At 39.4% G+C, this 13274-nt stretch overlaps 1 protein-coding gene across 1 annotated transcript in view; it reads right to left on the bottom strand.

Annotated features, from left to right (window-relative positions):
- LOC127431663 (uncharacterized) overlaps nucleotides 1–13274 on the bottom strand; it is a 36758-nt gene that overhangs the window by 192 nt on the left and 23292 nt on the right. The window contains 38 exon segments of the mRNA XM_051682191.1: nucleotides 21–155; nucleotides 305–400; nucleotides 511–615; nucleotides 720–1016; nucleotides 1124–1327; nucleotides 1420–1728; nucleotides 1836–1960; nucleotides 2044–2209; nucleotides 2332–2515; nucleotides 2651–2847; nucleotides 2949–3067; nucleotides 3148–3274; nucleotides 3353–3742; nucleotides 3838–3928; nucleotides 4015–4160; nucleotides 4257–4433; nucleotides 4513–4755; nucleotides 4862–5117; nucleotides 5201–5337; nucleotides 5450–5573; nucleotides 5653–5858; nucleotides 5975–6054; nucleotides 6168–6477; nucleotides 6566–6736; nucleotides 6836–6985; nucleotides 7076–7194; nucleotides 7288–7426; nucleotides 7583–7686; nucleotides 7782–7880; nucleotides 7983–8046; nucleotides 8152–8244; nucleotides 8384–8489; nucleotides 9176–9203; nucleotides 9300–9456; nucleotides 9543–9686; nucleotides 10211–10419; nucleotides 10629–10654; nucleotides 10861–10965. Of these exon segments, the coding sequence (XP_051538151.1) occupies nucleotides 21–155; nucleotides 305–400; nucleotides 511–615; nucleotides 720–1016; nucleotides 1124–1327; nucleotides 1420–1728; nucleotides 1836–1960; nucleotides 2044–2209; nucleotides 2332–2515; nucleotides 2651–2847; nucleotides 2949–3067; nucleotides 3148–3274; nucleotides 3353–3742; nucleotides 3838–3928; nucleotides 4015–4160; nucleotides 4257–4433; nucleotides 4513–4755; nucleotides 4862–5117; nucleotides 5201–5337; nucleotides 5450–5573; nucleotides 5653–5858; nucleotides 5975–6054; nucleotides 6168–6477; nucleotides 6566–6736; nucleotides 6836–6985; nucleotides 7076–7194; nucleotides 7288–7426; nucleotides 7583–7686; nucleotides 7782–7880; nucleotides 7983–8046; nucleotides 8152–8244; nucleotides 8384–8489; nucleotides 9176–9203; nucleotides 9300–9456; nucleotides 9543–9686; nucleotides 10211–10419; nucleotides 10629–10654; nucleotides 10861–10965 (5938 nt within the window).

The raw sequence follows: 13274 nt of genomic DNA, 5'->3' as shown, positions 1-13274 counted from the left end.
TAATAGGGGGGAAAAAATACCTTTGGTCCTGAATCACGGCTCTTGGCTCTCAGCTTGTTGACCTGAGATTCAGCAATATCAGCTCTCTCCTCTGCCTCATCCAGCTCATGCTGTATCTTACGGAACTTGCCCAAATTAACATTGGCCTGTTCTTCCTGAAAAACAAAATGATAAAAAGATTGTTACTCAGTATAATCTGACAGAGACAGCAATACTTCTTTAACTGAGTGAATCTGTTTACTTGACTTTACAAAATAATTGCAGAAGTCATTGCATTCAATGTCAATAGTGAACAAATACTCACCGCCTCCTCAGCTGATCTCTTGTAGGACTTGACCTTCAGCTGAAGTTTGTCCACCAGATCCTGCAGACGGGCCAGATTCTTACGATCCTCCTCAGTCTGCAAATGGAGTTAAGGGGTACAATGTGACTTGATTGTTTCCCATATGCGTTTAAAAATGTTTGTATGAAATATCAAGACATTGGTTTATTAAGTGTTTCTTTATTAACCTGGTAGGTGAGCTCCTTGATGCGTCTCTCATATTTACGGATTCCTTTGACAGAATCGCTCGATTTTCTCTGTTCCATCTCCACCTCATTTTCCAGTTCTCTCACCTAGCAAAACCAAAATGATCTCAAACTTACCAACTCTGAAGTCATCAAATAATAATAGCCATCTCCACAAAATGTATGATTAAAACTAAGTTTCATAAACTGACCCTGGCTTCCAGTTTCTGGACCTGCTTCTTGCCTCCCTTCATGGCGATCTGCTCAGCTTCATCAAGACGGTGCTGCAGGTCCTTGATGGTCTGCTCCATGTTCTTCTTCATGCGCTCCAGATGAGCACTGGTGTCCTGCTCCTTCTTCAGCTCCTCTGCCATCATGGCAGCATCAGTGATGGCCTTCTTCGCTTTTTCCTCAGCATTCCTGCACTCCTGCACGGCCTCCTCAACCTCAGTCTGAAGCTGAGAATTATCTCCCTCCAGCTTCTTCTTCTGATTCAGCAGGCTGGTGTTCTGAACATTAAGAGTAATCACATTTATATAGTCTTTAGATAATATAATAAACTAAGAGAAAGTTTAAAGGCTCTCTCTAGTACAGGACTAGTACATATGTGCCATACCTGAGAATGCAGCAGCTGAACCCTCTCACTGACGTCCAGCAGTTCCTGCTCAGCCAGTTTCCTTCCTCTCTCAGTCTGTTCCACCATTGATCTTAACTCATCCAGTTCAGCCTGCAACAGATTGTTGCGTCTCTCCACAATGGCGATGTTCTCTTTGAGATCATCATTAGCACGAAGATTATCATCCAGCTGCAGTTGGGCATCCTGTGAAGCACCAATTTTAACAAATAAAAAGACTGAAAAACTTGTGAGATTTCATGGAGGCATTTAAAAATTGAGCTGAAGATGCATCATACTTTGAGATGTCCATGAAGACCCTTGAGTTGTTTCTGGGCTTCTGATGCCTGCCTGTTTGCCTGGCTGAGCTGAATCTCCATCTCATTGAGGTCTCCCTCCATCTTCTTCTTCAGTCTGAGGGCTTCATTCCTGCTGCGAGTCTCTGACTCAAGTGAGCTCTGAAGGGTATCCACTATTCTCTGCTGGTTCCTCTTGGCCTGCTCCATCTCCTCATCTTTCTCCGTCAGCTTACGTTCAATATCAGCCTTTACTTGATTGAACTCCAGTTGAGCTCTCAAGATCTTGCCTTCCTCATGTTCAAGGGAACCCTTTTAATGCGAAACAAAATTTCAGTTATTTGTGTAAAAAATAAATTAGCTTTATGTAAACAAAACAAAAAAACATGAAAAAAGAAAGAAAACATTTCCAAGCTTACCTCAGCCTCCTCCAATGCTGCCTGAATCTCTGCTTTTTCCTGCTCCAGCTGCTTCCTAACCTTCTCCAACTCATGAATACTTTTTCCAGACTCTCCAAGTTGCTCAGTGAGGTCAGAAATTTCCTCTGTTAAAAATAGAATAATGTTTAAGCAAAAATATGCTGAAAAGAAATACTGTGATTTGTAAAGATAACCAAACTCTGGAAACCTTGGAGGTTCTTGTTCTCTCTCTTCATTGTCTCAAGCTGATCCAAGACCTCTTCATAGGAGTTCTTCAGTTTGAAGAGTTCAGTGCTGAGAGATCTAGACTCTTTCTGGGCACTTTCTAGTTCAGTCTGAGACTCCTCATACTTCTGTTTCCACTCAGCCAAGACCTGATTAGGCATTTATATTAGGCTCTGGCACAATTGCTGACATAAAACTACAACAACAATTACAAAAACACTGACTAAATTCATAAAATAAAACATAAATGAAATATGTTTTTGTGTATTACCTTGTCAAAGTTTCTTTGCTTCTTGTCCAGAGCAGCAGCAGAAGCATTGGATCTCTCCACATCAACCATGAGATCTTCAATCTCATTCTGCAGTCTGTGCTTGGTCTTCTCCAGAGAGGAGCATTTAGCATTAATTGCTTCCACAGCTTCTTCTGCTTCTTGGAGGCGCTGAGCCAATTTCTTCCTAATTGTATCATTATAAAGAGAGTTTAAGAGTTTAATAAAAAAGAATAAGCTTGAAAATAAAACATGATGTAAAGGAATTTGTAAATAACTATATACAAATTTGGAATCCAAAAATTATTTTTTTGCTTCTTACTTAGCATCCTCCAGCTCTTCAGTCCTCTGGATGGCATCAGTTTCATATTTGGTTCTCCATTGAGCCACCTCAGAGTTTGCTTTGGAGAGACTACGCTGCAGCTCAGCTTTGGCTTCCTGCTCCTCCTCATACTGCTCCCTCAGCAGATCAGAATCATGACGAGCAGACTGAACTGCATGGGCCAGGGCATTCTTAGCCTGAAGAAAAATAGCGACAATTGTTTGTTAGTGCTGTGTATTGTCCTAATGTGTAAAAATAATTCTACCTCTAGGAAAACATTATGGACTGAAATGCAAACCTTGACTTCCTCCTCCAGTTGTCTCTTGAGGTCTTCAATCTGCTGAGTGTAGGACTGCTTGCTTCTGGTCAGCTGAGACACCAAAGAGTCTTTCTCTTCTAGCTGTCTCGAAAGTTCACCTAAAATACAATATCATAAAATTATATTATTGTAAAGGAATTGAGTTAAGTAATATAATAGCTATATCTCATGTTTTTACCATTCTCGGTTTGCAGCTTGGCTTTTTGCATGGTGAAATCATTAATTGTGCGCTGGCCTTCCTCAGCTTTTGTTCTGTACTCACTCATCTGGTCTTCCAGAGTTCTGCACATTTTCTCCAGGTTGCTCTAATGAAATATATTGGTTTTACATTGCAGTTTGACATAATATTTCTTACTGTCTCACATTTCTGTGTTGTTACTAACCTTCGATTTAACGATTTGTTCCATGTTGGACACCACATCATCAAGCTCTAACTTTAGTTCACTCTTCTCTTTCTCAAGCTTCTGCTTTACTCTCTGAAGGTTGTCAATCTGCTCTCCCAGATCAGCCACACTGTCTGCATGTTTCTTCCTCAGTGTAGCAGCAGTGGCCTCATGCTGCAGAGTGGCCTCTTCAAGGTCTCTGCGCAGTTTCTGGAACTCGGCTTCTCGTTTCTTGTTCATCTCAACCTGGGCAGCAGTGGCACCACCAGCCTCCTCCAACCTCTCACTGATCTCCTCCAGTTCTCTGGACAGATCTGCCCTCTGCTTTTCAACTTTGGCACGAGCAGCTCTCTCAGCCTCCAGCTCTTCCTCAAGTTCCTCAATACGTGCCTAGAAATGGACAAAATGGAGGGTTTGTGTTATAATTGACAAAAAAAATTTATCCTTAATTTTTTTACGATTTAGCTTTTTTGGTTTAAACATACTTGCAGCTCCTTTAGTTTCTTCTGGAGTTGGGCACCAAGGGCTTGTTCATCCTCAATTTTGCTGTTGAGCTGGCTAGTTTCAAAGTCCTTCCTAAAAAGTGATATCAGAATGTTTGGTGAGTGATTTTATTCTTTATACGTGTTCTTTTTTCAGAAATGTATTTGATCTGTTCTTACTTCTTTAGCTTCTCCTCCATCTGCTGTTTGTCATTTTCCAAGTCCATAATGCTCTCCTGGGTCAATTTTAAATCACCCTCCAGCTTTCTCTTAGCCCTCTCAAGATCCATGCGCAGCTTCTTTTCTTGCTCAAGGGATCCCTCAAGCTTATTATAAAAAATTATAATTACTTATTGTTTTTAAAACGTATCATAAAGAATCAGAAGATTTTCTTGGGACTCAACAACTTTTCAAGTACTCACATCATCCACTTGTTGCTCCAGCTTGGCTTTGGCTTTGGTGAGTGTGTTGACTTTGTCTTCCTCACTCTGGAGGTCATCCAGCGTTTGCTGATGGGCCTCCTGCAGAGCTTTCTTCTCCTTGGTCAGCTTGGCAATGATTTCATCTAGAGCTGACATTTCTTCAGTCAGGTTTTTAACCTAAGGAAAAGGGTCAGGAGTTAAAAAAACTCAAAGCATGTATAATGCTGACAGAACTGTAAGAGGTTTAAGAGCAAACCTTGTTCTCTGTGGCATGTTTTTCTTTCTCCACTTTGGCCAGAGTGAGCTCAAGATCATCAATGTCCTTCTTGAGCTCAGAACATTCATCCTCCAGCTTTCGTTTCTTTGCAACCAACTCGGCATTCATTTCCTCTTCATCCTCCAGTCGCTCAGTCAGCTCTTTGGCTTTGGCCTCAAGCTGGATCTTGCTCTTGATCAGACCCTCACATCTCTCCTCAGCATCGCAAAGATTATCTTGCTCCTGTCGAAGTGCAAAATAATATTTTAAGGTGAGGTTTCATTATTTTGTATTGAATTATTTGACCATTTTATATTATATTTTAACTTTTTTTCCCACGTGGACGTACAGACTGCATTGCAAGTTGTAGGTCATTCTTCTCTTGGAGCATAGAAACCATCTTTTCTTCAAGCTCCTTTCTGCGGGCTTCAGATTTGGCAAAAGCCTCCTTCAACTTGGTAAATTCCTCCTTCATGTTGGCCATTTCTTTCTCATTCTCAGCAGTTTTTAGCAGAGGCTTGATTTTAAAGTAGAGCTTCATCCAGGGCCAATTCTTGACCCCCATGAAGGCACGTACATTCCACTGGATCACCAGCAATGAATCTCTGCAATGTAATATGGCAATTGTTTAAACCATTAAAGGTATTGAATTTCTTCTATAATGTGATAAAGCAATCTGAATTCTCACCTGCGCTCAACAATCTTTTGGAACTCAATTCTTGAGAGAATACCACGTGCTCTTGCTTGAATACCAGTAATGATGAGAGCAAGACGATCGTCTCGCATCTCTTCAAGGGTACCCAGAAGACCAGCCTTAAAGAACACCTTTACACAAATGCATAAAAAACAAATATTATCTTCACTTTCTGCATAATTTTGTTTAAACAAGCTATTTAAAGACTATAATTTTATTTGAAAGAATTTGGAATTATTATACCTTAGTATGTCCTAACTTGTACTGGCTGTGATCAAGGTCCAGTGAGCCAAGCATTTTTTCAGCAGCTTTTTTATTGTCAATGAACTGTCCCTCAGGGATAGCAGATGGGTTCAGAATACGGTATCTGACAAGAGGTATAAAAGCACGTTAAAAAGTTTGAACACATTTCCTTTTCCAGTGTCTGTCCATTTCAAGTTTTTCACCTTTGTTTGAAATCTCCATAAAGAATCCTGTTTGGGAATCCTTTTCTGCAAATTCTAATACCCTCCAGCACACCGTTACAACGCAGTTGGTGCATGACCAGAGGATTCTCCATCGCCCCAGGAGTCTTTGTCTCATTAGGGATCAGGCAACGCACAAAGTGGGGGTGAGTTGACCTCAAGTTGGTCATCAGTTTGTTCAAGTTCTCCTATGGTCAGAAAAGAACCATAACATTAAAAGGTAAACAGTTCTGTTTAATGAAGTGAAATCACGTTCATCTTGTTGTTTGAGAACTTGTTTTTATGGCCAAGTGCTCTGTCTTACCCTGTGGAGAGCTGACACGGTCTGGAAAGAGGATCCCTTCTTTTTGCCACCTCCTTTACCTCCTTTGCCTGAATCTTGGGCTGAAACAAGGAAAATGTAAAAGAAAATTATTGATCTTGTGTTTCTCTGGAAATCCTAAAAGATCATGCGCAAAGCCAGGAAATATTTTCTTCAAATGAAGATCATTGCTCACCTGATTCAGCCCCTGCATAGTTAGCAAAGAGGAAGGACAAAAACTTCACAGTAGACTTTTGAAAGAGTCCAACCACAGTCTCATTTAGGGGATCCTTGTTCTTCACCAGCCAGTTTGAAATGTTGTAGTCAACTATGCCAGCATAGTGAACCAGAGAGAAATGGGCCTCTGGTTTACCCTTGACAATCCTGGGCTTCTGGAAAGTAGGGTTCTTACCCAAGTGGTTGTCATAAAGCTTAGCTTTAAATGTGGCATCACTGGCTTTGGGGAACATGCACTCCTCTTCAAGGATGGACATGATACCCATGGGCTGCAGAAAACAGAGTATAAAATACAGTGTAAATTATATTAAAAGATATTTTGTGCCTGCATTTAAAAGTATCTGTTCATAAACACACCTTCTCAATAAGCTCAATGCAAGCTGCCAAGTCCATGCCAAAGTCAATGAACTCCCACTCAATACCCTCCTTCTTGTATTCCTCTTGTTCCAGCACAAACATGTGGTGGTTGAAGAACTGCTGCAACTTCTCATTAGTGAAGTTGATGCACAGCTGCTCAAAGGTGTTGAACTGCAAGTGGAATATAGTGTGTAATCACAATGGTGAACCAAGTACAATTCTTGTTAAAATCGTTGTTGAATAACAGTTTATAAATTATTGACAGCTCACATCAAAGATCTCAAATCCAGCAATGTCCAGCACACCGATGAAGTACTGGCGAGGCTGCTTGGTGTCCAGGGATTGGTTGATTCTCACAACCATCCAAAGGAACATCTTCTCGTACACTGACTTTGCCAGAGCACCGATGGAGTAGTACACCTGGAAGTGTGTTAAACAGTGGAGGTATGTAAAAAAAATGTATGACATGATTGCAAGGCTTAAATTATGCTTAATATGAAGTTTATTCACCTGCTGGACACTTTGTCCCTTGGTGACCCATTCATTTCCGACTTTGACTCTTGGGTGACACAAACCCTTTATGAGGTCAGCAGAGTTCAGGCCCATCAGATACGCAACTTTGTCAGCCTCTTGAGAAGATTAAACGTTTTGTTCGAAATTTAGAACCATGCATCAAAGACTAACACACATCATTGTGGTATTGATTGCACAAAGTCACTTGCCTTCAGTTCCATCAGCCTCTGCCTGTTCCTCTCTCTGCTTTTGCTTAAACTTCATGTTACCATAGTGCATAATGGCACCAGTCATCTTGTAGATGCCTGACTTTTCATCTGTAGTAAAGCCCAAGACATCAAAGGCTTCCTGTGATTTGGAAACAGCATGACAAAGCAATGTGATTAGTCTACTTTTGTTACAATTTCTGTTGAATGTTGGTCTTTTGTCAAAGACCTTTTAATTCATCACTGTTGTTTTATATATACAGTATATATTGTTATCTTATATTGGGATGTCACTAACATCAGTGGCCATCAGCTCTTCAGCATCATCAATAGATGCCACTTGTGTCTCTCCTTGCGAGATGTAGCAGTAATCATAGGGGTTGTTTGTGATGAGCAACATCTCTGTAAATAATGTACATTACAGTTAGCTGTGTGAACTGATACACTTGGAGCATGTAATATACAGTAGTTGCACATCATTGCATATAGAAACCTACCCAACAGTTCTGGTTTCTTCTGAGACAGGATCTGGTAGAAGATGTGGTAGTCTCTCTCAGCCTTGAGCTGAAAGGTTACTCGGGACTTCTCCAGTAGATCTAAATGAGGAAAATGCATAAAGTATTTAGTTACTGTCTTAAATATTTGTAGATATATTTAAGATGTCCAATCATAATCTTGCTACAAGAAAGTATACTCACAGGTTTCAATATCAGCAGAAGCCAGTTTTCCACTCACACCAAAGTGAATTCGGATGAATTTACCCTGTTCAGTTAGAAAAATAATATCTCTTAATTATTATTAAATTTGTATTAATGGTAGAATTTGCTTTTTGGATACAACACATTCACGATTATTGGGAAAACTTACGAATCGTGAGGAGTTGTCATTTCTGATGGTCTTGGCATTGCCAAAGGCCTCCAGGGCAGGGTTAGCTTGGATGATTTGATCTTCCAAGGTACCCTAGAAACAAAGAACACAATAAATCCAGGCTACTTAGTAAGACTTATCTCTATTGGATCTCAGCATATTATACTATTAAAAGTTTACACAAGCATCATGTGTTTATTTTAAAAATAGGTAGTTTTGAGACCATATTCACCTTCTTCTCAGAAGCTGCATCTTTTTTTCCAGATACAGCAGCAATGCTGGCAAAGTACTGAATGACTCTCTTGGTGTTCACAGTCTTTCCAGCACCAGATTCTCCACTGTGGATTAAAAGGTTTAGTCACCCAAAAATGAAAATGATCTCATGATTGACTCACCTTTAAGCCATTCCAGATGTGTATGTCTTTCCTTCTTCAGCAGAACCAAAATTAATATTTTATAAGCACATTTCAGCTCTGTTTGTCCATACAATGCAAGTGAACGGGTGCCATCAGGTAGCTGGCTGTTTGATGGTCCAAAAGGCATATTTAGGCAGCATAAAATTAATCCAAATGACTCCAGCCTATCGATTTGCTTCAGCAGACATTCACTGATCAACTGGAGTCGTTTGGATTACTTTTATGCTGCCTAAATATGCCTTTTGTACCGTCAAACTGCCAGCAGCCTCATGGCACCCATTCACTTGCATTGTATGGACAAACAGAGCTGAAATGTGCTTAAACAAATCGTAATTTAGGTTCTCCTGAAGAAGGAAAGACATACACATATGGGATGGCTTAAAGGTGAGTCAATCATGAGAGAATTTTCATTTTTGGGTGAACTATCCCTTTAAGGGATAGATGTTTTTCTTCAATAAACATCTTAAAGTTTTATCCTTGCCGTTGTTGGACTTTGGCTTACTGCTTTGGAACAATATGTTTTGTGAAAAGCAATATACAAATACATTTAATTGAATTGAATAATGTAAATATACTAAGCACTTAAAAATAAGGCTGGTGTGACTTACGTGATCAGGACAGACTGGTTCTCCCTGTCTGTTTGGAGAAATTCAGAAAGAATTGTAGGGAAAAGGTTTGTGTATAATAACATCAGTGTTGTACAGTTGAATAGAGTTAAGGTACAGTTCTAACCTGACAGCATGTACTGGTAGGCATTGTCAGAGATGGAGAAGATGTGAGGAGGAGCTTCAGTCCTCTTCTTGCCTCTGTAAGCTTTGACAACAGAGGAATCGTACACTGGCAGCCACTTGTATGGATTGACAGTGACACAGAACAGCCCTGAATAGGTCTGTAATATGAGATGAATAGGCTCAGTATGATTATACATGCATGTACTTGCAGTAAATTCATTAAGACTCTGAGCTGGTCACTCACGTAGATCATCCAGGCTGCATAACGCTCTTTGAGGTTAAACAGCACAGCGGGCTCATGCAGAAAGGTGAACATCGCCATGTCCTCAATTTTATCGAACTTTGGCGGGTTCTGAGGGTGGACATCAACTTCCTTGACGGTCAGAGTCTGTTGAACAGAGAAAATAAGGAAACTGAGTCTTTAAAATTAAACAGTCTTTGGTTAGATTATGGCAGCATCCCCAGCATTTGTTTTGTTTGCCTGCCACACATTGCTACTGTTTTGTGAAGTAGGTTTTTACATTTTCTGAAAAACGGTGAGTGTAAAACTCATTGTCTCGATGCTAGTGTGTTGTGGGTGGTTGACAGAGCATTGACAGAAAGCGGTTTCTAGGGCATCCCGGGTGGTTGCTTACTGGCCCAAGTAGAAAAAAAATTACCCAAAATCTCTGATATTCTTGTCCCTACATTTCCCTCCTACAATAAGTCTACTGGACTTTTTTTCATCTGGCGAAAATATAAGTCTGATCACTTAGAAAAGTAACAGCACATCTCACCTCAATAAACCATTCTATTTGATGTCCATAGCACAAATTGAATTTAACACTTACCTTTAAAAGTATAACCTAACCTAAACCATGAACCCTAAGTGATGCTTGCTTTAGAGTGATAAGAAAACCACTGGATCCTTACCTTCCCGAACTCAGTGTCAACAGTGACTTTGTCACCGTCTCTACTGGTGATGGAGGCTTTGACGTACTCAACTTCAGGGTCGGGCACAAAGCATTCTTTCTTCATGTCGAAGGGACGAGTCTGGGCCTCCAGACGCTCCTTATCCGACTTCCGCAAGAAGGAAGCGGCTGTCCCAAACTCCGCCATTAGCGCGTCACCCATTTTAAAATCTAGAAGTGAACAGATGAACAATGTCATACATGTAATACGTCATACATATTCTGTCTTTAAGCAACACTGCAGAGAAGCACTTTATAAGTATTTGGTGCCACATAATTGGCAGCACAGTTATAGGAATGCCAAAGTAATGCATTTCAATACTTTGGATGTATTTGCAAGTAGTTACTTCATAACACTTCTCACCTAGTGATTGTCAGACCTCTGTACCCCTTAACTGGTGTTATGCTGAGGATAAAAACAAAGGAGTCATTAGCATTTGAGAACACTGACCTGTTTTTGATTTGAACTGTTTAGGAAAATCTCTACATCTCAGTTGGTGTAATAACTATTCTATTCTAACTTGCAATTAATTTATCTTTTTGTGCCAGCTTTTGAAGCAATGCATGTGAGGTCCAGAAGATCCTCCTGCTTGTGGGCTCTTTGGTTCTTACCTTAGGTTTGTCCTGTGTCTTGTCCACTCCAGAGTGAATGCCAGCTTTTTAAAGGGAGTCACTGATCCCAAAATGGTTGTCAGCCACGGATGCCCCACCTTTGTCCTGCTAAATAAACAGAGGTTGACATATATGGTAAGATGTAACAATAGGCTTCAAGGAGGAAGGACAAGAGAACACCCATGTTGCTTAGAAGCTTCATCAACACCATCATAATCAGTAAGTCCTTTTACGACGTTGTCTCAGGTTAACAAAAGCAACAGTTGGCTATTTTGGATCTCTTCTTCTAGAGCAGGACACTTCTAGAAATGTGAGAAATGTGAACCTGTCATTGCATGTTTGAAGATTTTTATATTGTCTTGCATAGCCTCTATGTATTCTTTTCTTTCTATGAAAGACAAGGCGCTATCAAATGTGACACATGAGGTTAACAATAAAACTAAATGCATTATCGAGGAATGTAAAAGTTTAAGAGGTAGAAGGTCACCAGTGAGTTCAGTTGTTCTTCACTAATATAAGAAGCTAAATAATTAATTGTATCTAAAGTCCCAGACACCAATGTCAGCACAAGCCTAAATCAAAGTAATATCTGCATGCGATATCAAGTTTATCTTCTGCACACATTGTAGGCTTTTTTTTAACATGTTAAGTAAAGAGAGGAAATAGAAGGAACGTGTTGATCACCTGTGACAAATTATTAAACTAATTCAGGTCTGTCTATAGATGGAGGCGACGGACAGTGAACAGCTGGTCTTTTGTGCTTCGGGGCAAGGTCAGGAGAGGCCTACGGCTCGATTGTCAAGGCCTGTAACGATGGACCGCAACCTCTTGCACTTCTTGTTGACATGCCATTGTTTTGTTCTATCCTTGAGGACAAGGATAACCATACTACATTTTTTTTCTCAGCTTCTTTACAGTGAGTGCTGAGGGTCTCAGACAGCTGTAGACGTGGGCCTCGGTGCATTGAGTTGCTGAAGCAGCTGCTTTCCACATTGCAAATGTGTGAATTGTTGTGTGCTGCATCGTCTATTAGGAACCTTGGGATCTTTAAACATATGGATTAGGATCTTGAAACAACATGTGATGCTAGAAATATGATCAGTATCAAAGTATTGATGCTATAACACATACTTATGAATTATATACAGTACACTGCTTACAGTATGTTATTTTTAACAGTTGTCATGTTTTGAGAACACCCATGGTCACTCTAGGCTTTGAAGGTCACCATAAATGTTGAGTTTATCTAACCTGTGCTCTAAACTTTAATGTTGTTTTAAACAGTAAAAGACAGTTGTAAGGAGTGGTTTGAATGGCATTTTCTTTTTCAGTGATCTCAGTTTACATTTTCAAAGGTTTTATATACATATCATAGATGAGGAACATCTGACTTAATTTTAGATTGCTTAGATAACATACCATAAAGGCCCATTTATACTTCTGCATCAAACCTAGACCGTAGCCTCTCTGCGGTGGCTTTTGATTTGATTTTTGATTTTTGATTTTTGATTTTTGCAAAGCCAAAATGCTAGTGTGTTGAGAGAACATGGCTTCATTTCTGAAATAATTCTACATTTCCTAAATGAAAAAAAATTATGTAATTTGTGAATGCAATAGTGCTTATTAAATGATTGTAGCATGAAAAATTAGTTAGATTTAGGCACATATTATGCATTAATATACATGTTGCATGGTATGCTGAGAAAATAAATCAGAAATATACTGTATCCTTGCTCTTGAGTCACTTAAATAATAATAAATAAATATTTTGGCATACATTGGTGCTGTAAAAATAATCATCAAATGTATTAATAACTACTCACTTGATCAACAAATAATGGGTCGTTTTATAGCTTAGAAGCTGAACTTTACAATGTATATAGGCAATATGACCAACTCTTAACAAGTGTGTTTTAATTTGCTGAGAAATTAGAAGTGTTCTGTTTACTTGTGAAATATGATTAGGCTATTTACTGTTCACCGCACTGAAATATATGGTCAAAACATCATACAGATCGGGAAAGTCTCAAAATGAATACAGCAAACATATTGTTTCACTAACAGACCAAATATGCAACGAGTAAAAGCTATAAAAGTACACATAACAGATGTGGCATTTTATTGCTTTTTTGCTTGTAACTAAATAAACAGAATTACATTTTTGGAGAGATGCATGTAAGGCTACATCCTTGGTTTGATGCAGAGGTATAAATCGTAAATTTAAACGTTAAGCTGAAACTAAAATAAAAAAAAAATGATGTACTAAAATGTGCCAAACTAGCATTAAACTGATGTCTCCTGCAAGTTTATGTAGGTAAAAAAACTAAAGGGTACAAATGTGAAAGTGGACAACATGTCTTATGATTATAGCCATATTAACATTACTTGTAGAGGTCGACCGATATATCGGTGTT

This window comes from Myxocyprinus asiaticus, chromosome 41, assembly GCF_019703515.2.
Source record: "Myxocyprinus asiaticus isolate MX2 ecotype Aquarium Trade chromosome 41, UBuf_Myxa_2, whole genome shotgun sequence".
NCBI lineage: Eukaryota > Metazoa > Chordata > Actinopteri > Cypriniformes > Catostomidae > Myxocyprinus > Myxocyprinus asiaticus.
This window is presented reverse-complemented; position numbering and strand designations above follow the sequence as displayed.